Below are 26,596 nucleotides of genomic sequence, written 5' to 3'. Positions count from 1 at the left end.
GCAAGCATTGGGGTAGGACGCAACCGTTCCCCCGGGTGACGGAACCAACGCATCTCCCCTTTTGCAAGCCTTTTGTTTACTTTGCATTACGCATCCAGGTACTTTGTTGAGAACTTTGTCGCATTTACCAACAAATTGAACTAAGAGACTTTAATCATCTTTTAAGTAATCTTAAGTGTAGTATTGTGGATTTTTGTCGTCTGTGGTCTTGTGTTTAAGTCTATATAAAGAATACTTATTTTTATAAAACCTGTGTTGTGTCCATCTGTAGTGTTTTCACTGTATTACTGTGTATATTCACAAATGCTTAACACACTGCCTCTGAGATAAGGCTGTCTGCTCGTGCCAAACTACCAAGGCCTGTTTCTAGAGGAAATTGAGAATTTCCTCATTTTGATATTTGATTCAGCCTTTCCCATCGCAGTTAATTTATTTGCTGTTTGTCTGTCCTAAATGTGACTAAGTTAGAGTACGTGTATCTTGGAGCTACTGGTTTCATATTTGTTATTTTTTTTAGTGTAATGTCTTGCTGTCTGTCTTATCCAAGTCCAGAAGCAGGATGCTCAGAACAGTAAGGACCATCTTTACTCAGTTTTTAAATTGTAAAAGAGTAGAACCAAATGCCTTCAATGTTTAGGTCGAGCCTAGACAGCGCTTGTTCTGTCTGGAAGATCTGTTGTATGTACTTCGTGTGGGCTTTGGAGCATTGTCCTATGACGTGTCTGCTTCCGCTTTTGCTTAGGGACTACTTTTCTAGCTACTGCCTCCATTTAACTGTCTTGATAGAAAAACGACCAGCATAGGTCAGTAAAATCCCAGAATTGCTTTCTGCCCATTGGCTTTCTTTTTTTTTTTTCTAGCAACTGCCTTTAATTAACTGTCTTGATAGAAAACGAACAACAGAGGTCAGTAAAATACCAGAATCGCTTTGCCCAGGATAATGTGCTTCTTAGGTAAAACCTTGTAATGTCCTAAAAGTGAGACCAATTGCATTGCAAGTGCCTGTTTCATTAATGCTATGTTGCCAATAGTGAGAACCATATATAGCTTTTCTTTAGTCATCAATCTATAGATTAGAAGAAATGAAGAATTTAAATAGCATGGTTGAATGGTATGGGTTCAACCAATATCACTCGTAAGCATACTCCCATGACAGCCAACTAGGAAGAGTGCAGTATTTTGAACCCTGAAGACCTCAAAGTACACAGAGATCATCGTATATACATTGCTTTCCAGAGCACTAAGTAAGACTGTGTTAGAATCATCGGGCAAAGAGTCATCCGTCAGAGCTAAGGAGCAGGATTTTTCAGACAGTATATCTGACGTGAGAGATAGAGCATCCATTTCCGCTAGAGGGACCTAAACAAGGGAAAAATGATTAAGGATAAGAAAAGCAGTAACACAGCAGTACAAAACAATCAACCGCAACAGGGGATAGAAAAAAACAATTATAAAAGAGAGCTGGTGACCGAGCGAGAAAGAATGTCAAAAGTAGAGAACGAGAGAGAGGGAAAATGAACATGACTAAAAGCAACGAAGAGAAAGACATGGATGGGGGTAGCGAGACAGAAAAAAAGCAAGAAGGAGGGAAATCAAGAAAGGGTTTGATGCTGAAATACAGAGAAAAACAACAGAGAGACATAAAGAGAGGATAAGCAAGCAAAGAGAATGTGAGATACATAGAGAGAGTGAAAGAGTGAGGAAGGGAAAGAGTAAGAGAAAGAGAAAAAGAAAGGAAAGAGACAGGGAGTAACAAAAAGAGACAAATAAACAGAACAAAAGAGTACGAGAAAGATCAAGCGAGACCAAGATAAAGTAAGAAGAGACACAAACAGCAATTGAGAGCGAGTATGCGGGACGCAGACACAGAATGCAAGATGAAGACACAGACACATATGATTTAAGAGAGGCAGCCGCAGACAGAAATACACGGTGAACTAATAGAAAAAACAAGAAGAGAGCAAGGCACAGAAAACAGGAAAGGGATAGAACAAGAAAAAGTGAGGCACAGTAAGCAAAAGGGAGAGAGTAATCCAGAAAAAGAGCGACAGAGAGAAAAGTTGAAAGAGAAAGAACGAGAAATGAATGGTACCCCCAAAGAAAGTTAGAGGCGGAAGGACAGAGAAAGAAAACAGAGATAGATAGAGAGAGGAACATTACATGGTACATTGGCTCAAAAATAAGCTTCCAAGTGTGCTCACTCACCATTATGAGAAAGAAACACAGACATGGAACATAGGCAGCTATTATACTTGTAATTTAGGCACTTTTTGAAATGCGCTCAAATATAAAACATAATTCACAAAGTTTTCCTCGTGGCCAGGGTGTGCGTTGAACACAGCTTATTGACAACATATAAAACAATGAAACTTAACAACAAGGAACCCTCGTTTTTACTACCAAAATGTGTTGAAGTAAAATAATTATAATAAACTTCAAAATTTGTATTCAACTTTAAACTAAAATAAATCTTGTATTATCTTTATGAATTTAGGGGCCATCAAGAACCCGCTTGCGATGTGGCAGAGTAGGGACATGATTATTTTCCCTCTTTGTCATATTTACACGTTTGCAGTATTACTGGGAGATGTAACAGCAATACTACACACATGCCGGCAATTACCACAAATAACGGTGTGAACCTTTTCCTGGCAGAGTGGGAATGAATGTCTGTGTTGCTGATTTTTGTTAGGGGTGTACTCGAGATAGCTTAGTAATGGCCATTACATCTATATTTATTGGTAAATAATGATCAAGGCATTCGCATTATTTTCCTCTGGGGTAACTGGCATGCTGTCCCTGCCATTTAATGATTTCCAGGTCTTTGAAAGAAAGCAATGGTTCGGTGTCCTCAAAAAGTGTTTGATCTTGGCTTATGAGCTGGGAGACAGTCATAAAAACAACACGAAATGGTAATGATGTAATTGTTTCCTATAATTAAACACACATCCAGCAACACTTCGACCCTCATTACGAGTGCCCCGCAAATTCTGAAAACAGCCGAAATCTCTGTGTGAAACCAGGGAGGAAAACATGCAGGAAACGGTGTCGGGGCACCGTCGGGCGCAACAATGACCGAGGGAGCGGAAAATGAGTTGCGCCCATTTTAAACTGATCAAAGTGGGCGAGACCGCAATCAAGAGGAAAAAAAATGAAAAGAAAAATAGAAAAAAGAAGGAAGGATTCAAGGTACCAATACAGAATTAGGCTGTTTCATCGAGTATACTCAAAATTACTTGAGTGTCCGAGAACATAATGGGCATAAATAAATATGCTTATAATAATACTGTTAAGGAAATAAGAAATAAGAAAGAATAGATGAAAGGAAAGGAAAAATCAGCCGAACAAAGCAAATCACGAATATAAAATTTGACACCACCTAAAAGATGTAACTAATTTCACAATAAGCCGATGAGCACAGAGTCACACTGATTGTACTCACAATAAAAAAACAGACAGGTAAGTACTACATGTGACCGATGAACCTCCCGACGGTGTCCCACTTTGGACTCTATTGAAGCGGCACAAAGTAAACACGTCTTGCTCTGCCATTGTTGCCCTACAGGTGTACCAGCTCATTACGCCCGGACACATTTTTGACATCAGGTAGGCTACCATTATATAAAGCTTCTGTCCAAGACCTCCAGAACGGTTGGTCCTCCAACAACTTTATTATTTTTATTTCCAGTAGGACACCTTAATTGATGAAGTACAGGTGCGCAGGTGCCCCGCACCCTACTACAATTTTGGCACTAATCTGCAGGTAGGCACCTAATCGGTTAGCCCCTCCTAATTTGGAGAGGAACATTCTGGCCTATTGCAGGTTGTTAACTATACTATATTAACTTAGAGTCAACCTGGCTAGCGCGGTGACGGCGATCGGACTTTGGACCCCTGAACTTTCATTTCCAGAACTTTGTCTGGCAGGATGAGCGACTCCGGCGCCTTCCACTAATTATTCATAATCTTTTCCGACTAATGAGGAACTGATTCAGTGTATCCTTAGTAATTCAACTGCCTTCTGTGTTCTCATTTGCACCCGCAGAGCGCACTGCGCCTGCATCACCATGAAAATTTCACCGTGACGCACATCATCACGGCCCCACCACCCCACCCACCATGCCCCGTCCTGAAGAAGACCCCCTGTAAGGTCTCCAGTGATCCTTCAACGCTTTGGGGTCGAAACGTCGACAGCCTACAATTATGCCAGCTCGTACCTCAGTTATTATATGTTAATGCAGGCAGTCTGAAGCATGGCAACATAAATAGTGTCTAACATTTGTTTTGGTCCTCCTGGGGCTCCTTATGGAAGCAAACGATGTTTATTTGAATTTTGACCAATAAGGCCGTTTGACTCGACTGTTACCCTCCTTTTTCCAAATAACCCCTTCTCAATGTACAGAAGAATACCCAGGTCCCAGTGACTTTACTTTTAATTGGGTTTACCCTTTTTTTGTAACGTAGCCTGGGGTAAAGGCAAGCAGGTCTGATCTTCCTTCTTCAGACAGCAAGGCAGTCCTTCAAGCCGCTAGGCAGCCCTCCTGACATCAGAGAAGTCCTTCTGAATCTTCCACAGGTCCAGGAGTATTCTTATGTTGAGTTTGAGAGTGTCAACTTTTATTCCAGTGCCAGTCTTTGTTTGGGGGCCACCCCTAGCCAACTCTCAAACTAGCTCTGACCAGTTGCCTGTGTCCTTCATGGGTTTGGCTCCCAGCTGCCTATGGTGACAAAAGCAAGGACAGGCCTGGTGTCAGGCTCCTTTGTGGATGCTGTAGGGAAAGCCCATGATAGTGTAAGTGGGGATGGGTATAGCCCCACCCAAGCCATCCTGCCAGGATTGCCCATCCTGTCCACACCTAAGCACCCATTGTCCCTAGGTCTTGAAGAAATCAACAACACACTGCAGGAGAGAGAACCACACAACCACAGTCATGTAATCCTGCTTACTGGCAGAAAGGCACAGTAGTTTTGGGTACACAAAATGCCAACTTTCTCAAGAAAATAGCGACATTGCTACAATTGAACAGCCCTGACGAGAACCCTGAAACTCTGCGACAAGGCTTCGAAATGCGTTGGCACACGATAAAGCACAGAACTAAAGAACAATTTTTGTTCCAGAAAAATCTAAGTCTAGTAAAGAAGAATTTTTCCCTGTGCATCCACAGATACTAGATATAAACAATTAAATAAGTCTAGGATCATTAATCTAGCCAGTTGACCAACATTGGTTGAGAAATATGAATGTATTGGATGGATTTTCTTTTTTATTTGGTTTAAAAAAAATGTAATGTGATGTAATATGTATAATATGTTTTATGAATAATTGAATAATGTACATTTAGAATGTTTTGGAAAATGCTTATAGTACAGATATGACCAGGCACTTCTCTTTTTCATACTGAAATGAAATGATGAAAAATAAGATAAACTCATCAAGAAAAAGACGTATAAATAAAATAACGGTACAAACAAAAAGTAATGTGTTTGACCATAAAGCGAAAAAGTAAATGCTTATGAATAAAGTGAGGTAAAGGCTCATTCCCCTTCTTGAAAACGATAATACTGCCCTGCCTAAACCTTGTCCTCTGGGCCTAACTCCCCTTTTATCTAAACTTTCTCAAAGTGGCATTTTCAGAATTGTGACGTAAAATTCGACTTTATTATTAAAGAGGGTTTCAAATTACAATGAATTTCTCTATCTCCTCCAAATCTGAAGTCAGCATTTATTTAGATTTAATAAATTAATCCAGCATTAGCTTATAGGACAGATAGCCTAACAACAGTGAAAAATTACTTAAGATGTTTTCACTGCAGGGACATATACAACTTAAACCGACATGTCCAACTTTTTTTAATACTGTGCACCCTACCCTAGGAGATATTAGGGCATACCTTAGGAGTGACTTATAAGTATTACAAAAAGGAAGGTTTAGGCCTTGCAAAAGGTTTATTTTACCAGGTCGATATGACTGTTTAAAACTGCACTACGGGATGCAGTGGCAGGCCTGAGAAATGCTCTGAAAGGCTACTTTAGTGGGTGGCACAATGAGTGCTGCTGCACACTAGTAGCATTTGATTTACAGACCCTGGGTGCAGGTATTACCATTTACTAGAGATTTACAAGTAAATTAAAGTTGCCAATTAAGTGCAGGCCAATGTTACTATGTTTTAGGGAGTGAGCACAAGCAGGGTAAAATCACAGAGTCCTAATGCCAGCAAAAATCAGAAGTATGAACTACAGTTACTCTGCCATTCCTTATGGCTTCGCTGCTATTGTTGATCTGGAAACGTGCAGGCGACAGGTCATTGACAAAAAGAGTTGGCACACAAACTCAGGTCATTGACAAAAAGAGTTGTCACCCAAACTTGTCCCCATTGCGTCGGTTGAAAGTGTCTAGAGCATGCTTCTGTGGAAAACAGGTGAGGATGAGGCCCAATTTACCCCGATCCCAGCGTTCAAGCGGATGCTGATCTGCTGCTTCCCTGGGATTTTAGAGACGTGAGGAAGATGGTCGAATGGATTCATGGTTCTCTGCCCCTCCTACCTCTCCCAGGTCGGACCAGAGAGAGGCAGTGTCAGCACGGGGCCCTTTCAGAGCAGGTCTTTGCAGATCCATGCTGACTGACAGCTGCTCACATGGAGCTGCTGTCAGTGTAGGCTGGAACACTGATTGAAGATTTCCCCTTTGAGTTTCCAAATGACATCAGAGATAATTCAAGCTTTTCTCTTGATGTCTGTTTGATCTTAATCTGTGGGCTGGAACATTTATCCAACAACATCTCAGTTGGGTAACACTGACCAGTGATGATCGGATCCAGCCGTCACATCACAGCTAGTTAGACAGAGGGGACAGAAGCGATGTAAACCTATGCAAAATAATGTATTTCGGATTTACTTTCCAGTTCAAAACTTTCTTCGGCTGGAAAGTTGCATCAGTAAAGCAAAGCAGCAGCCCTGTTTCTTGTTTGACAACTTGTGAAGTGACAGCCTGCATTTATGTTTACCTTGATGAACTGTTGAGCCTACCAATAGGGTGTGAGTTTTCAGCTGGGCGCTGTGTGACCTATAAAAGGCTCCTAGCCAGGTTACAGCTCCAACAAAAGGGTATACTGTTCGTGTCTGAAATGAGGGACTTTGAGCTGGGCTGCACTGGAGAGGACGGTGAGAGACCTGCATCCCCTTGAAGGTTGCTGCTCTGCACAGCATCTCCACTGAACGTGTCCTGTGTTAACTTGTGCTGTCTCTTAAGGTTCGTGTGTATATATATTGATGCTACCTACACCCTCCCCTTACCTTTCCAAATAAGTCCAAAGTAATGGCTCAACTCAGAGCTTCCCAGTGACCCCTCTCCCTAGCTGCCCTAGCCTGCATCGTCATTGTCAGATGGGTATAGCGTGAGAAATCTGAGCCCCCACACTCCCTAGCATTACTATGGCACGTACCTGCCCATCAGTAGCCGTTACCCATCTATAAGGCTACAAATGTTGATTCTATTGTTTCAGTCACTAACCAAACAGGGAACATTAATTCTGTGGCAAATGATTTCTCTCTCTCCCTTCATTTGTAAGCTTTCGAGGGAATTCGGCCTGGAATCCCATAAGGGAGTGACTGCATTTTGAGGTTTCCTGATTTCCATAGTCAATGAGTGCACCTGAACCACAAATCAATGTGGCCAAACAGTGACCCAAAAGAGGCTAGCTCAGGTTTCATCCTGCCTGTGCACCAAGAGCAGATTGTGGCCTAGTGCTTGATGGTGGTGTGTGTGGCATCCTGCCAATGCAGCTTGTTGCCAGGTTGCCACATGCATTGGAATGCTCTCTACAGATTCTGAGATTGTTGTGTTGAGAGTATCTAGTCAGTTAAGCTTGGACCTTGCTACTGGTGACTGTTAAACCTGTGGATGGGATCCTATTCTACAATAAATACTTATTTTACCTACAACTCACCCTTGAACTTCTTTACATCGGCGACGAGGATGGGATTTGTGAAGGAAAGAAGAAAGGATCTCAACAAGGATACCTCCCACCACTTCATTTTAAAATTCATCAAAGGTGCTGTCTTTTCAAAATATTACTTTCAAGCCTTTGAAGCACTCACCCCTTCATGAATTAAGGAACCTTTATTCCTTTGAACCACTCTTAAAGAGAAATTGTGGTCAACTTCATGGACAGCGTTTTTTTTTATATACAAAAGAAGTTTTGGGCTGATTGCTTATTGGTAGAGTTTTGGGAGAAGCGCTTTATTTTGTTCTTATCATTATTTCTTCGCTTATTCGCATATTTTACCTACAACTCACCCTTGAACTTCTTTACAGTGCCGTCAGCATCAACAAAGATAACATTTATTATAGGCTCTTTAAGATGTGTTTATATCCGATGTCCTTGCACAAACAAATAATAATCTAGTTTTACAAATCAGGTACATTGTATTCTCAAAGTTATTAAAACAGCCGCAGACATAGTTTCCAGAAATAGGAAGGTTGTTGGGGCATTCCAAATGTGCTTAGATGACTTACATCTACTCTCTTTAATACACTAACATTGTGATGTTTTATCTTATAGTTTAAACAACATAATGTATAAATAGCATCATTTCACACATGAATCCTCATTTTGCATTGATGGTAATTTGTAATAATACGTAAGTGATATTAACCTGCTTCTCCAAGCTGCACTTCTCGGACAGAGGAAGAGCGTAGTGATGGCACACAGAGCCCGACAGGTTGTCCATGAGCTTCATCTCCCCCTCCAGTGACCCCTGGATCAGCAGTGAGATGGTGTCAAACAAGTGCCTTTCCTGTAAGAGCGCCCAGAGCATGCAGGACGGTAAAGTAGACGAGAAAGAGAGAAGCAATGGAGGACAGTAAAAAGATTGCAAGAACAGCAGGGTTACTGGAAGAACAGGCGCACTGGTGCAAATATGGAGATGGAGAGACAGGAAGAGAGAGCAGAGCCTAGTAGCAGCATGCAGCATTAACTACATTACAGCTGGGTATGCGTGTCGGAAGCGTTAATAGTACCATGCAAAATAAGTACTTCATTTTTCACTCTACCACAGATTTGAAATTTCACTGATAACACCTGATGGTCCATCACTTACCTAAAACCTGTGCCTTGTAACGTAGTTTCAAAAAAACAAAACCTGGTTATAGAAAACACATGACGATTTCAAACATTTTTTATCAGATGGGCATCATGTCTTACTCCTTGGTGAGGCTATGCTTAATTGTCTTGTCATGCCCACCCATATGTGTTAATGATATTAAAACCCCAGGCCTGATTAGATAAGTAAGCATAGCCTCACCAAGGACTAAGACATGATTCCCATCTGGTAAAAATCGTTTGATATCGTCATGTGTTTTCTATAACCAGGTTTTATTTAAATTTGTGAGTGGAGGGCGTCCTGGTTACAATTCCCTCGTGCTCCTGTTTGACAGCTTGTAACCTAGTGCCAAAATGTTGGGCGAAGGTTTGAATTGTGACACTAACAAAATATGGAAGCGCTCTTCTTTTTGAAAACATATGCTAGAATTAACTGAACGTTTCTTGACTGGATATGTCGTTGAACACTAAAGAGATTTTATTTAAATATGTTCTCTTGTCACTGTGTATGGCAAATCAACCGCATTTACTATTAACCCAGAATGCCAAGAATTCAGTAGGATTGTGCAATCCAGACAAATGGGAGTGGTTCTAGCATTTAAAACTCAGATCCCTCTTCGATTGTGCTTGCGACAGTGTGTACCTGATGCGGAGGAAGAGGGGCAAATAGTGATGCTCTTGAGGCTGAATATCCTTAGAAAGATAGAAAGTGATGGGTGGAATCTTTGAATTAATCTCGACCATTAGTAATTACTTGGGTCTCAGTCCATTGTGTATTTGCCATCCTTGCCACTCTAGACAGAAACCAGAAATACAAAACGGTAGGTGCTTTCTAGCCCAAACTGGTAGGTCAGGTCTTACCAGAGAGGTACATGAGCAATATAAGGCCAGTTTCGGGCTTTGTAGGCCTCGTCTTTGAGATGCAGCTTGAGTCTTAAGCACAGGACCATATTTTTTCACATCCATCGAACTTCGTGCATCTCGCTTGGAAAAACAAAAAAAGTAATGGGTGGAATGCTTAATTAATGTCAGTCACTGGTGATACATTTAGGTGCATTCCAGGCCATTATTTTATCCACCTTACCAGCCTGGACAGATAACAGTGTAAATCGGTATTGGTCTTGCGCCAGTAGGAACAGCCCAACCTGAACTGTCAGTCTAGGTCACCATCAAATGGAAACGAGCAATCCCAGACTGATGTGAGTCAGTGAGAAGCATCTTGAGTCCAATGGCACAAGGAGCGCAGATATAGTGCCTCACTTAGAAAGCGCTGACAGTTATGCCCATGTATTGTCTTGTGCTGTGTGTACTATACGAATCATCCTTCGCTACTCTGACAAGGTCCAAATAGAGTGAAACCGGTCTGAGATTGCTTCCTTTATTCAGAGTGGACCTGGCCTAGTATTTCTGTCTGGAATGTTTCTGTTGAAGCAGGGCCATGCCTGATTTGCCCAGGGCTGGTTCTTGAATAGAGTGACATAGTAGGCAGAAAACTATGCTCTGAAATACACCCCAGAAGTAATTATGGGTGGTTGTGATTAATTCAACCTTCGTGAAGCGGCTCACGGGCACGCTATTTAACTTCACCGATCCCAGTCCCTGATGAAGGCTAGCTTCTAGCCGAAATGCATTGGACATGGACACTATAATTTAGAAATTCACAAGGCTGGATTGTTGAATATGAATGTGATGATACAACTTTCATGAAAGAGAAAAAAAATAAATACTCAGATTTCTTCAAGGAATACGAACATTTTTTTGATTAATGACATAATCTGTATAGCCCAAGGAATGGGTTTCATGCTGTGACCAGGGGACGTTGCTCATGTTAAGGGCCACGCTATCAGTTTGTGATTAATTCATGCATTTCACCCATTACATTTTTCTTTTCCTCACTGAGGCTGAATAACCTGGCTCTTAGGAGTTTTCTACAGAAAAGGCATTCTATTATATAGGAAGCCCATTCGATATATGTATGTTAATTTTCTATAAGATACTAGCCTAAATGACAGTTTAACAAGGGGTTTATTAGTGTTTGCTTTCATGTCTAATTACTGCCATAACAGGCTATGCTACTTTGGTGTGGAAACTCCTTAAAAATCCTTTGAAATTGTCTTATCATTCTCACAGAGACATTTCCTACTGTTCACCTAGCACTAAACACTCACTTCACTTTCTCTGCATTCACCATCCACAAGCCCTGTCTGACCCCTAGCGGTATTCATGCAATGAATAGCCCTGATCGTAGCCCTGAATCCACCCCCTGTAGCTTCCCTGACACTACTTGCTCTTGCATTTATTAGCCACCCAAGCTGTAACCTCATGCGCGAAAAATTAAAAACAAAGCAGTAACCTTTCATGTAATAAAAGAGAGAGAAATATACCCATCCAGTGGCTGAACTGCAAAATCTGAAACCACAAAGCCTAGGATCAATCCCAGCTTCCCCGCTTTGGAATGTTGGAGCAGAATATTCTTACCAGCCATTATTGACCCTGTACCATCTATCTTCATTGCTGCTCTCTACATTGCAATGTTTTAATTGCTATCACAGTTCAACTAGCTACTTACATACCATAGTGTTGAGTGTAATGTTGTATTTCTACACCCCGAGTTACAGATTTTGCTATGAAGCACTCATGGTACTATATACGTTTTTTTGATGTGTTGCTTTGCTGTCATTGTGCTGTTAAAGAATCAGAACACCAGAATTTTTATACATATTGGAATACAATGAAGTCAATGAAGTTGTGTAATGTAGTCTGTCGAGCGTGAGAGAAAGAGCTGTCTTGGTAGTTTTTACAGTAGCCCAACTCAGTCATATACTTTCTCCTCTACATGTCAATGAAAGGACTCCCAACTGTTGTTGCTCACTCGGTAAGACAATACACTACTATAAAATAATTTAGTTTATCTCTGGAATGCATGCCATACCCATATATGACATGGTACAGTCAGGGCATTTAGATTTGAGCTTTAAAATAGGTGTATAAATTGTGATTCTTTGTTCAAGAGTTTTCTCCCCAAAATATCTAAAGGTGAAATAAATGGCTAGTTATATTTTCCAATTTGTGTTCTATGGACACCCTGAATATATTTATTCTCTATGCCATCAACATTTATTAGTGGAACATTATTGGTAAAACTATTGATCAAATACCAGGAACCTCCAACAATTGCCTTTCTTCCAATTCCTACAAATACTAAAAGTGAAATGGAAACAGATGAGAGGCTGAAAGTAGTCAGGATTTTGCAGTCACCCTGCAACACTTACCATTGGGTTCACCAGTGAAAGCTGGGAATCAATCTTTACATGAATGGGATTAGTATGTCCTTCTGGGCTATCCGATCTCTCCACAATGTCACCTCCTGTCCAAACAAAGGGATCAGAGTTTGGGGGCTGTGTATTCATAGTTTGCAACTCAAGTTCTAGCTCCGCTTCCAGTTCAGCCTCTTCTTTAGCTTCTTTGTTGCTCTCCTCAAGGTGCTTCATCAGCACAGCAATGACCACATTCACCAACACAAACTGTGCTGTCAGCACAAAGGAGACAAAGTAGATTGGAGAGATGACTGTGTTGTAACAAGTGGATTCCTCGCCACAGTCTCTTAAAGTATCCTGGTGTTGAAGAAGAAAGACCATGGAAAATGAGCAAATGAAACCTGACAGGTAATATTATCAGTACAATAAATAAATAGCCTCTTTTTCAAACATACACCTACATGATTGTCAAACAAACCAAGCTAGTTTCTCACAGTTAGAATCGTAGGTTATAGATGGGCCAATCATAATGTTGCTTCTCTAAAAACACTACCAGTTTCACAATGAAGTCCTATAAACCAGACACAAAATAGTAAATCCATTTTGCATAAATGTATAGTACATATCAAGTATAACCTCTGACATGATTTGAATGTTATGCAGATTGCAACTCAGACATCATTAGCCTTCTACATTATAACATTTTGATTTACATACTGGGCGAGCTGTACATTTGGAGGGGTTGCATCTCTGACATTCTGTTTGCGAAGCATCCGTAATATGACCTGGTCAATATTTTACACTATATTTGATAAACAAATCTGGCACATAGAAAAATGTCATTAATAAACCCTTGTCACAAACGTCTTGACACAAGTATGAAAAAAGTATTAAAATTCCATCTCATCAGCATGTTTGTACCAATAATGTTCCAAAACTTAAACAAGATATATTGTAGTTCTGTTACATCTCCATTAATATTATTTTGCGTGCTTTAACACTCATGCCAGTAAGGGACTACACTATGTGACTCATTTGTTTGTGTTTACTCCAATGACTGAATATTTGTTTCCCTTTGGCAGCAGGCAACAGTTCTGAAACATGTCCAAATGACCTGCTGAACCTAATGACTCATCTGTTTGTGCTGACTCTGATGACTTCATTGTTGTTTCCCTTTGGCAGCAGGTACAAGTTCTGGAACATGCTTGAGGGCACCGCCTTCTGGGACAGCACCTCTGTTTAGATAGGTTTTGTCTTTTCAGCTGTTCTTGCTATTCATGTTTGGTTTTGAAAAGAACGGACACATCGAGGAGTGTGCCACCCAAGAGGTTTTCACAAATTCAGAGAGATGTTCCAGTCTTTCAACAAATCAAGGCAGCACGTGTTTCTGGGCAGCGCGCTCTTTAGCTGTGTGCTTTCAGTCCCTACTCACTTTCTTCAGATGAGGTACTGCCTACTGCTATCGAGCAGAAATTCTTCTGGTGAATTGGGAAAAATAGCAAACCAGTAAGGTGGTAAGTTGGGGGGGCATGTTTAGGTTTGCACTAGTGGTTAGTGAAGGGAGATCAACCAATCTTAGCACAGAGACACATTGGGAACTAAGGGGCATATTATCAAGAAGGGCGTTAAAATTATCTGGAGAATTTCAATAGAAGCCCATGTTCACACCAGAACATGGGTTTCTATTGGAATTCACAAGGCCATATTATCAAGCTCATTATCGCCGCTTTAGCAGCAGTTTTCTGCCGCTAAAACAGCAATAATTTTTAATGTCTTGCTTGATAATATGCCCCTAACTTTTAGTTCCTCCAACAGTAGAGATTTGTTTTTGGATATATAGGCTTGTTTGGGAACTCTCAATAAACCTTGAAAACGACTGTTAAAGCATTTGAACCAGGAACATCAATAACTTTGTGTTATTTAACAAAAGGAACTGTAATTCTTGACTTTGCTCTCTTAGTGGAAACAACCAGCGGTTTCTTGTGTGAAATGTAAAAAACAATTCTTCGTGAAAGTAGAACTAAGAATTGTTGACTAACCTTTTTCCTTCCAGGTCTCCTTCCCTTCAGTTACCCACCCTAACGTCTCTTCCTTCTGTTTGGCCAGATCAATACTCTGGTTAAATTTAAAACTCAGAGTCGGTGCTGCCAGAAAGATAGCATCTTGAGAGCATCGCTTCAGAGGAACCGGCCTGAACTTGCTGAAATACTGCCTCATTATTAGCCATTAGACGGGATTTGGTTCGCAGATCCTTGCAATTATCTGCAAATACAGAGATGGGATGTTGCAGTGCTCTGTACCTAAGGCAGGGACCCCAATACTGAAAAGATATTGCACAATGTTTGGAACTGCTCTCTGATTTCTCCACGTTCTACAGCTCTAATTCACAGAGTGCAAGCTATTCTTCCTTTTGGACAGCTTCCTCTTTGCAAATGGTTACTAACTGCTGTGAGCTGTCAGTAACCTATCAATGGTTTGCAACTATAGGAGAAGCTGCAAAACATTGATACATTTTCTTTTGATGCTCAGGGAGTGGAGATTTCCCATTAATGCCTACTTAGCATTGCTAGTTTCAAAATGTCACAACTTTCATATTGCAAAGCCATTTGTAATTTTCAAGGTTACTTTATTAACTTGTTAATTGACATCATGAAATCACAAAGTCTGCCAATTTGGTCAGCATTATAATGCAGGAGAAGACCACAAAAGCATAACACAGAAGCCAGATCCCAGGAGAGCCACATATTGTAAATATGGGTCATGTATATTGGTAGACATCTTTATAGATGGCTGTTCGGTTTAGACGGTGTTATGTGATAATATACGTCATGCATCAAATAGTATTGTGGAGCTTACTGGATAGGCCTTATTCCTTGGAGGTATTTAAAAAAAGTCTATTCATTTGTCAAAAACAAGAAAACCCAACGGAAAAACCAAAACCTACTTTTGATCTTGTAGTTTCACACAGAAATTTGCCAGATCCCCCACCTTAGATTTCACATTTCCTTCCATCTTTTTCCATTCAACTCTTTGGTAGTATGAAGTAAAAGATACAAATGCTGGGGCAGTTATGATGTGCTGGAGGAGACATAGCTACATAATGCCTGGTAAGAAAATCAGAGCAGCAACTGCCACGCATATAGTTCGGGTGTAGATGGAGGGACATGCTGTCTTTTATCTAAGCAATTTATTAGTTGCATCCTATTATACACTGACATTCAAGAAAGCTGCACCGCAAAACTAGATGCGATTTAAGTTTATAGAACTCTAGTGAGAGTGAGCATAGTAAAGGTGAATCAGCTCATGGACATCTATTTGCCAAAATGCCAGGGGTAAGAGAAGTGACATTGCATGCCATTAGATCTTTACTCACCCACACATGCTTGCACAAACTAACGAATCACTGACATAATATCCTGGGACATAATATCGACTACCAAAAATATTGGCGACTAAATATCGACAGCCAGAATATCGACTTTATATCTACAAACAGGTAAGTACAAAAATATCCAGTAAGAAATATCGTTTACTAAAATATAGTTTGTAAAAATATTGATTTCATTAAACATAATGTTAAATTAAATTAATATTACAAATTATTTACTAAAATATACTTAAAAACACTTACATTACCTTATAATAATTAAATATTTAATTAAAGTTATAAAAAAAGTTTTACAATCATATTTGTTAAAACATATATATATATATAGTAACATAATATAATTAAAAAATATCCAATAATATTACCGTAGGATAGCGGAAGTAAAAAATTACTATTCCCACTCCAGAGAGTGCTACAGTAGATAAGGCGTTGGATAGCGTAGAGGTAAAAAATACTATTCCCACTCCAGAGAGTGCAACAGTAGGGAAAGGGTTTGATAGCGTAGGGGTAAAAATTACTATTCCCACTCCAGAGAGTGCAACAGTAGGGAAAGGGTTGGATAGCGTAGGGGTAAAAATTACTATTCCCACTCCAGAGAGTGCAACAGTAGGGAAAGAGTTGGATAGCGTAGGGGTAAAAATTACTATTCCCACTCCAGAGAGTGCAACAGTAGGGAAAGCGTTGGATAGCGTAGGGGTAAAAATTACTATTCCCACTCCAAAGAGTGCAACAGTAGGGAAAGCGTTGGATAGCGTTGGGGTAAAAATTACTATTCCCACTCCAAAGAGTGCAACAGTAGGGAAAGCGTTGGATAGCGTAGGGGTAAAATTTACTATTACCACTCCAGAGAGTGCAACAGTAGGGAAAGCGTTGGATAGCGTAGGGGTAAAAATTACTATTCCCACTCCAAAGAGTGCAACAGTAGGGAAAGCGTTGGATAGCGTAGAGGTAAAATTTACTATTCCCACTCCAAAGAGTGCAACAGTAGGGAAAGCGTTGGATAGCGTAGGGGTACATTTTACTATTCACACTCCAAAGAGTGCAACAGTAGGGAAAGTAGATACTTCATATATTATTTAAAAATATATATATTATTATCTATAAAAAAATTAATTAAAAGTAATTACCAATTTAGTATAATATAAAAATTAATTAATTCCAAATACTAATTTAATTGAATCATTACAATTAGTTATCTAGTAATACTAATTAATTACAAATTAACAATTAATTAATTTGTGATTAAAAACTTACTTAACAATTAAAATCTAATAAATACCCCAAAAAATTAACATATGTAATTAGTTATAATTAAATTACTTCCCACCCTATTCCCCTATATACCCACAACCCATTACATAAAATAAATTAGTTAAAGTAACATAATTATCAATTAATCAATTAAATAAAATTAATTGTCAATTAAAATGTAATTAATTACAAAATAAACATTAATTAACAATTAATTATAAACAAATACCAATAAATAAATGTACTTATTTAATTAATTATAATTAAATTACTTCCCACTCTACTCCCCTATAAACCCACAACCCGCTACAGAATTAAATTACGCAAAATTTAAATAACATTAAATTCATTAATTAAATTACATTATAACATAAATAAACACTTTTAACACATAAAATACACTATCTATATTTTAAATTTCGATATTACATTACTTACCTTCAAAACGATATTTTTGAAGTCTATATTCTGTCCATTCGATATTCTGTCCAGCCTATATTTTGTACTCGATATTATGTCCATTCAATATTTTGTAGTCGATATTTTGTCTGTTTACCAAACTAACACATTCACGCACACTCTCGCGCAACAAAATTGACAGAAATCAGACAAGTGGAGCTCCAACCAGCGTCCATTAGGAAGAACTGCTCCTGTGTTCCATGCACTGATTTTGCCACAGCTAAGGCCAGGGGTCGCAAAAGCATTGCCAAGGGTAGCAAGGGGCAAGTCAGGGGTCGCAGCTGCATTCTCTGGCGATTCCTAAATGAAGTCCATGAATCAGTCGAACTTTTGTTTTCAAGCAGAATGCCGTTGACTACAATCAAATATTAAGAAGAAACTAAATATAAATTACTATACTTTTCCATTTAAAAATTAGTGCACCGCAGTTGGAATTGGCCCTTTTTGCAGGGTTATCCCTAAACTTGTTGCTTCTTCCTCCCTTGTTTTTCCTGACCTGTGGTTGTTGGCAATAGGACTCTGGGCACTTTACCACTGCTGATCAGTGCTAAAGTGCATATGCTCTCTGTATAAATTGTTATTGTGATTGGTTATCCATAATTGGCATACTTGTTTGACCAGTAGGTACCTAGTAAAGTGCACTGAGTGTGCCAGGGCTGGTGATTCAAATGCTACTAGTGGGCCTGCAGCACTGATTGTGCGACCCACATGAGTAGCCCTAAAGTTGTGTCTCACGCCTGGCACCGCAGTGTCTGTGTACAGTTGCTAACTGTCATGCTGACCTGACCAGTGTCCCCACTGGCCAGGCCTAACCCTTCCCTTTCTGTACACATTGGACTCCCCTATGGAAGGCCCAAGGTACACCCTGGGCAGGCTGCAGTGTATGCGAAAGGTAGAGCATGTACTAGTGTGGGTGACATGCTCTGATAGTGAAATACTGCCAATTTCGTTTTTCACTATTGAAAGGCTATCTGGCCCATAGGCTAGAATAAGAATGCTGGGTATAATGTTTACCTGCATATCTTCCCTTAGGAGCAAGATAGAAAATAAAAGTCTGGTATCCCTGAACTCAGAAGTTAAGAACCCATCTTTTAGGAAGGATATTTTTTAAATCCTATGTTTGAAAACATCACTTTTTGAAAGCAGCTGTTTTCTTTTCTGACCTTTCTGTGTGCCTTTGCCTGTTTGTGAGTTGACTGTCTGGTTTGTAAGTGACAGGGGCTGGGGTGGCTCCAGGAGGCTGGGTGAGTCAGCACTAGGCTGAATAGCTTCATCTGCATCTTGAGTGGTGGGAAGGGATAGACCTGGGCCTGAATAGGGCTGTGCCTGCCTTCCACAATGCTGGCTCCACCTCCTTCTGAGTCACTGACAGCCCTGCCCCTCTCTCCCAAAGGAAAGAAGGAGTCATGTAAACAGAGCGCTCCAGGACTGACGAGAACTGATTTGGACCAGGCAAAGGCCTCTCTGCCTTCACAGAACAAAGAAAATATTGGTATAAAAAGGGATACCCAGACCCCAGAACTTTAGATCATCCTGGAATCAAGAATGAACCTCTGCCAAGGAGAAAAGCTGGAAGACTGAAGAGGAAGGACTGCCTCACTGTGCGTTTGCAGGCTGACCTGCAGTTGCTATTCTGCCAAGGACAGGGGAAGGATGTTGCTGTTGCTGTGTCTCCTGCTTGAAGAGATCTCCAAGGGCCTGAGGAGAGCTGTCCTCCTGTAAAGAAGTCCCAGGAACAAAAGGACTTCACCTCCAGCTTCCCCCCTGAACTCTGCTGTGTGAGTTCTGACCTGCCTAGAGTGCTTGATCCATTTGTGGGGCCTCTGGATGTTGTTTCCTGCTGTTTGGAGAGCTGGAAAAGAAGAAAGGAAGAAGATCTACAATTTTGCATGCAACGCTCGCTTGTGGAGCGCATCGGCGACAATGCAAGAGAATTCCCGTCGCCGCGAAGATCGTCTCAGCGCCTGTTGCTGCGACGCATCGTTCGCTTGCAGAGCGCATCGCCCCGGTGCGGGAAGATTCCTGTCTTTGCGAATATCGTAGCAGAGCCTATCGTCGCTGTGAATTCCGTCTCATCGCTTGCCTGCGGACCGTATCACGTCGCTGCAAACATCGTCACAGAGTCCAGCATCAACGCATCAAGGGGCCAAGACAGAAAGAGGATCAACTCTGTGCCGCGCATCACCGCTGCACCGAAGATATTCGCCGTCCCAAAGATCGTTGCATCGTGCCTGTGCGAGATGCTTCCTACCGGAGAACCTGCAAACCAGAATACATACAAGGTATTGCATCGCTCCCCATACAGACAGATCGGATTCGACGCAACCAGGCCGCTGTGTGCAGCGGGTTTGTCGTATCGACTCCCCAGGGTCTCAGGAGTGACGTATTGCTTGTTTTCTGATGCTGCAGCTGCCACTTGGAACTTTTGTCGCATCTACAGGTACTTTGGTACTTTGGGCTAAAAGTGTCGCACTGTGGATTATTTTAAACTCTTTTTAAAGACTTATTTTGGAACAGTGTATATTGGATTTTCGTCGTTTGTGTAATCTAGATAAAAATACTTTCTTTTTCTAAACTGGTGTGGAGTCCATTTGTGTTGTTTTCATTGTGTTACTTTGAGTGTTGGTACAAATACTTTACACATTGCCTTTGATAAGCCTGCCTGCTCATGCCAAGCTACCAAGGGGGTGAGAAGGGGTTATCCAAAGAGTGTATCCCCCTTACCCTGACTAGAAGCAACGGTCCCTATTTGGACATTGGTACCTACCTCTGCCAACTAGAGACTCCCAGATCTAACAACCACAGATAATTTAAATGAGAACATTTTATAAATCAAGACTGGGAATCCAGTAGCACTGCATTTGCAGAAAGAAAATCATGCGGTTAATGTGCTTGCGTCAAAACTGGATAATGCACACACTATACATCGGCCTTTTTACACTATAAGACTACCCATGAATATTGCCATAAAAAATATACGCTTCAGAGTTGATAAAGAAGCCTGGCAGCAGCTGGAGTGTTGCCACTGACCGTTCTCAGTTTGACAGCAGCAGCCTGGCATGAGTAGTGGGGACCATAGAATGTGGAATGCACATGATATAGCCCAGGATCTTCTGTGACTGAGACACAGGCTGAGTGCGTGGCAAGGGCCGCGGAGGCAGTGGCTGCCTGCAGTGGTTCATCTACTGTACTGAGAGGGGCAGACTCTTTTGTGTTTCCATCACCATTGAATAAAAAAAATGCAAACCAGTGAGAAATGCAGCTGACCCAAATCATGAACCACACAATATACATGTATTGGAAGAAGGAGGCATACCCAAAACAAGCTTTAGCCATTCTTTTTGTTTTCTATTTTTGATTTACGAACATGAACTTTGGCAGACAGCTAATGTTGGCTGTAGCTAGACATTTTTCCCAGTTGCTGACAGAGGTGCAAAAATGATTGGTCTCAATGGAAGGATAGCTGGAACAAAATCACCTAAGCCCCATGCTTTACAGGGCCCTAGCTCAAGGGAAAGCAGCTCAGTTGATCAGACGTGAATGGACCTTAATTTTTAGAAAGTCAGGATAACATGGCTAGACCATGGCTGTTATTTTCACTTTGATTGAGAGGAGTGACTAAGAAGAAGTAATTTACTGACTTCAGATAGTTCATTATGGTTTCTATCACATTTCACTATGTTGCTTTCTCCGTACATTTGAAATACATGGCTGTTCTATATCTTGGTGCATACATTCCTGAAACCGCAGCATCCAATAGCAGGAGGATAGGGATAGGGGTTGACATAAGGTAACATGTATTAAGGCCCAGATTCATTGGGGTTGTGTGACTTTTATGGGACAGCCCGATGCAAAGTCCTTTTCGGCATACACTAAGCCAAGCAAATGGTTTAGTAAATACAAAGTAATGCAACATTCTGTACTTTGCGCTGGGTAGGCATTACATGGGTAGAGCATGGGCATTCCCATGCATCCACCCATGTATTTTGATGCAAATCCAGATTTACTAACACTTGTAAACATGGGTTTACGCCAAAATGGTGCGCCTACCCAGCACAGCAATGTGGCAGCTACAGAGAATGGTTGAATGCGTGATGGCAGGAGAGAAAGGCAGGTGCAGAGAAGAGGTGATGGTGCAGAAGGAAGGGAAGATGGTCCTACAGGGAGAGGGCGGCACTCAGAGGAATAATGTAGGTAAAGCTGTATGATTGTGCACACTATAAGCAACAACTATTTTTTTATTTCCAGCGCGGTGAACAAAATAGTTTTGGAGACCCTGCCAAATGTTTGTGACAGGCCTGATCAGCATAGTCAGTTTCAACTACAGTTTCCTGTGGCATAGAAGAAAGCTTGGACAACACACACCTTTTGATGATAAGCCCTGGGATTCTCTCTTCTCAAAATCTTATGGAAAGAGCAGAACAACTTGTTGGTAATGACAGGAGCAGACATTGTGAAGAGTTGATCAAGGGTAATTACTCAGGTGTTAACAACAGTTCATTGACACTTTCATATTTATCGAAATCTGTAGACCTTCTTTTTGGTTAGAGGACTCTTGCTTATTACTCTCACAGGCATTCAGTCTGGGTCGAGGTAGTCCGCTCCGCTGCCTGCCCAGCAGTGCTCATCTCTATGTGTCTAGTCTCCTCCTTGCAGAAACCGCATGGGAAAGACAGAATAGACCACTTGTGCAACCAGCTGTTTTTTGAAGTTTTCCTTCTCGACAAATAAATGAAGCCCCTCGGTGGCTTTTGAATGTGTGCTGTCCCGATGAAAGAGTGAGTTTCGCCTACAATAAGGACACCATTAATGCTCTCTTCTTTCCATCGGGAGCTGAGAAGGTGGTTTTCTTCACTTCTCTGACCTGCTGATATCGGTTTTTTCTTCTTCTCACTTTCTATGCTCCTGCTGTCCATCTTGCAACACCGATTCCCTCCTGTTACCACGGCAAACCCCATAATCCATCCAGACCCCGGCTGTCTGTCAGAAGAGGCCTGCATACCACCCAAGTCCACTTCCAGAGACAAAAGCTTCATCCCAGCTCAATAGGCAGCACCACAGCCAGGGCCACCTCAGCGCTGTTTATTGGCCTTGAGGGGACAGACCCCCTTATGGTGGCAGCTGGACCCCCATAACCAGTACATCACCTACCAATCTCTAGTGCATCTGCACTGCAACCACCATATGTAATAGTCTGCTGGGGATGGGTGGATTTACATTAGAAAGATGGGTTGGAGGTGCTGTTGGTTGGATGTTCTTGAGAAGTCCTGAGTCAGCTTATAATGCTTTAAATTGGTAACTGTTCTCTGCACAATAGGCATAAGAGCTGTCATTTAGAAAGAGGGCGAGGCACCTGATCATATTTGTCTTCATCAAATGCAACCAACACCGTATTTTCAGCAGCATCCTTTGTTCTCTTTGCTGGTTAGAGGGTTTTGGGATATACCCACTTACTTATCACTGTCCTTCCATACGCAAGTCTTAACCCATTTTAAAGAAAAGAAGCATGTCTAACAGACAGTGTAGGAATGAAGAGCTGATCAGGAACTCTGCTATCAGGCTGTCATTTACTCTGATGTGTGTGAATTAATGGGAAGCGAAAACTGAACCAAATCATGGAAAAAACAGTTTTAAGAAAAGACAATGTAATGGAAATACAAACAAATCGGAAATTGAAGGAAATATTATAAAGGAGAGATCATTTTAAACAAAAATTACTTTAAACGTGGGTGGATTTTAGGACTACTGTGATTTTTGGGGGATTTAGGGATGGGTAATATTTAGGTTGATGAGAGATTTTTAGGAGTCAGGAATAATTGAAGTTTGGGCATAGAAAGGGTTTTCAGGATTCAGAGATGGGTGGAGTGTAGGGGTGGGGAGGTGGTAGTAGGGGTCACAGATGAGTAGTGTTTAGAAAGGTATTTTTTGATTTCAGGGATGGGTGGAGTGTAAGGGTGTTGAGGGGTTTTAGGGTGCATGGATGGGCAGAGTATAGGGCTGGTGAGGGTTTTTTAAGGTTCACTTGTGGGTAGAGATCTTTAGGGTTCAGAATGAGGTGGAGTTTAGGGTGATGAGGTGTTTTAAGGAATCAGAGATGAGTGGAGTTTAGATGTAGAAAGGGGTTTTTAGGGTTTAGGGATGAGTAGTTTAGGGTGATGAGGCAGTCTAAATGGGTTATGGATAGCTGGTGGTTAAGGGCAGTAAGGGTTTTGCCAGGGTTCAGGGGTGGGTGGGTTAGTTATAGTGAGTGATTTTATGATTCAGAGATAGTGGATTTTTGAGGTAGAAAAGGCTTTACAGCTTCAGGGATGAGTGTAGTTTAGGTGTGGTGAAGAGTTTTAGGGGGCTTTAGGGGTTGTGAGGGGTCAGAGATGGATCGTGTTTACAGGTGATGATGGGTGAATGAATTAAAAACATCCCAAGTGATTGTTTGACAATGCAAAAAGGTTTAAATATAAAACAAAAATAAATATCTCAGACAAAACTTTTTCTGAAAGTAAGACCATCAACTATTGCATTTACACTTTAAAAAGAAAAATTCAAAAGCCAATTTTAACAAAACAAATCTATGAATTGGGTTCTATGAAAAGATAAATGCCATTCATTCTAAACATTTCTATTAAAAAGTTTGGATGAAATAGTTTATCAGTAATGGTATTCCATTAAATCATTTTTCCATTAAATCACATAGAACCATTCACTTCACTTACATGTTCGGAAATGATGGCTCTTTCAATGGGTTTGGGCAGCTGCACATCCACATTCAGGCACATACATACAAGGTCCCAGTCCTTTGAGAGTGAGTAGGGGGAGAAGAGATGCTTATGCCTTTGCAGGCTTGAGGTGGAAAGCAAAGAGGAGTGAGTGACTCTCTATCCCCTAACTTTGATAAGCAGCGTGTTACTCGTGTTTTCCTTGCAGTGATTCCGGTTTTAGCCCCTGCATGAAATATGGTTATAGGGAAGTGCCGTCTTCCCATGTGTGAAAAATCCTTATATTTTGTAGAGAGCCATGGTTGTTTTGGTGAGCCCTCATGCCACCTTGTGAGTAGAATGTGTTTTGGCAGGGAAGTGGGTCTCAAAATATTTTCCAAGGGTATCAGCTCATTTCAGATGGACTTTCTGAGGAGGAATGTCTGCTTTCCGATTTTTGTTATGATTGGCTGTGAATTTGGAGGCTGTCCACAGACCACACATGATATTTTATGTTGTGTGTCTGAGAGAATTAACCGTGTGATTATTCTGGGAGAAAGAAGTGCGTCTCTTGCTGCTGATTGTAAGAGTTGCCTGGCGTAACTAAACATATGACTGGAGAGAGAGACAGGTTAGAGAGAGTGTCTGGTGAGAGAGCTACAGTTCTATGCTTAGGAAGAGTGCATTTTGGGCTACTGTTAACAGTGTTTCACAGAACAGATTCTGTGCAGAGTATACTAAAGGATCTGGTGATTCAGCATCTGCAGTGTAGGAGAGGCAGAGAGAGTGAGTGGAACACAGAAGGGCATATTTACAATGAAGTGGCGGAGCGTGGCGTTACTCTCCTTGGTTTAACGCCACGCTCCGCCACTTCTGGAACTCCGGACTGCACCATATTTACAACAATATGGTGCAGCGCTGCATTTCCCCCTGCGCTAAATTTAGCAGCCTAGCGTTGACTCATGTACCCTTGCACCATAGTGGAAGGTGGTCTGCATTGAGGGGAAGATTGTTTATGTGCAGGTAGATGTCCCTTTCTGCATATAATCTTTAAATGCCATTTTGAAATTTCTATGCATGCTGCTTAATGCAGAACACATAGAAGTGACAAAATATAATTTAAAGGTTGTTTATGTACAGAAAGGATCACCTTCCTGTACAAAAACACTGAATGGCCTATTTGCTGATCTATGTGTGCTGCACAACACACCACACATGGAAACAGAAAAACCGAGGAGAAATAAAGCATTTCTCCTCGTTTCGCCAGTTTAAGACCGGGTTTTTCCCTGTTCTTAATTCTGGCGCTGCCTTCTATTTATGCTGCCCTTGTAAATAGGAGGCAGCGTCAAAATCCATGAGTGTTGCAGTGGAACGCCCACCACAACACTCACTGGCCTCCCCTTTCACGTTAAGTACAGTGTAAAAGGGTGCCATATTTACAAGGCAGCGTTAAGCCACATTAAGTTGATTAATGCTGCCTTGTAAATAAGGCCAATAAAACCCAAAGTGGATGATGGACGGAGTGTTGACCGTTGCAAGCACTCAACCCCAGTCAACTGATCTGGGTTTAATCCATCATCATTCTTTAGCTCACTCCGCCACCCCAGTTCAAACATGGCCATATGCAAATCAGTCTGACCCTGTGCCTCATTGGAACAGTCCAGCCCGAACTGCCAAGCCATGACTTCCTTGGACCGGAACCAAGCATCCTAGGACGGGTTTCTGGCTAATCAGCCATCTTCAGCCAGGCTAGCTTGAATCCAGTGGCAAAGTGAGCAAGGGACCCACATCTGGGCATACCCTGCCAACTTAGGGCAAACAAAAAAAACCAAAGCGGGTGATAGACGGAGTGTTGAACCTTGCAAGCACTCACCCCCAGTCAACTGATCTGGTTTTAATCCATCATCATTCTTTAGCTCACTTCGCCACCCCAGTTCAGACATGGCCATATGCAAATCAGTCTGACGCTGTGTCTCATGGGAACAGTCCAGCCCGAACTGCCAAGCCATGTCTTCCCTGGACCGGAAACAAGCATTCTGGGACCAGTTACTGGCTAATCAGCCGTCATCAGCCAGGCTAGCCTGAACCCAGTGGCAAAGTGAGCAAAGGACCCACGTCTGGGCATACCCTGCCAACTTAGGGCAAACAAAGGAAAACCAAAGGGAACTGGAATGGCATGGTAGGCCAAGATCTCTGTACTGGGGTGAATGTATGACATTGTTCTGCATTCTGTCCATTAACTGTTGTTTTTGCATTTGTCCCCCTGAGTGGTATGGGTATATCCAGACGTGGGTCCTGTGCTCACCATGCCACTGGAATCAAGCTATCCTGGCTGAAGAGGGGTTTAACCCTGAAACCGGTCCTAGGATGCTTGTTTCCAGTTCAGGGAGGACCTGGCTTGACAGTTCGGGCTGTACTGTTCCAATGAGGCACAGGGTCAAGACTGA

General features: G+C 41.4%; 1 protein-coding gene across 1 annotated transcript in view; it reads right to left on the bottom strand.

Moving 5' to 3' along the window:
* CACNA1G (calcium voltage-gated channel subunit alpha1 G) overlaps positions 1 to 26,596 on the bottom strand; it is a 787,437-nt gene that overhangs the window by 54,614 nt on the left and 706,227 nt on the right. Inside the window, exons 32-34 of the mRNA XM_086930846.1 lie at positions 12,375 to 12,716; positions 8,657 to 8,797; positions 1,225 to 1,359 (exon numbers count right to left, since the gene is read on the bottom strand). Coding sequence (XP_086786972.1) covers positions 1,225 to 1,359; positions 8,657 to 8,797; positions 12,375 to 12,716 — 618 coding nt within the window. The remainder of the gene's footprint in view (positions 1 to 1,224; positions 1,360 to 8,656; positions 8,798 to 12,374; positions 12,717 to 26,596) is intronic.

Source organism: Lissotriton vulgaris, chromosome 7 (genome assembly GCF_964263255.1).
Source record: "Lissotriton vulgaris chromosome 7, aLisVul1.2, whole genome shotgun sequence".
Classification (NCBI taxonomy): Eukaryota; Metazoa; Chordata; class Amphibia; order Caudata; family Salamandridae; genus Lissotriton; species Lissotriton vulgaris.
The sequence above is the reverse complement of the archived record's forward strand: the minus strand, read 5'-3'. Positions and strand labels throughout refer to the sequence as shown.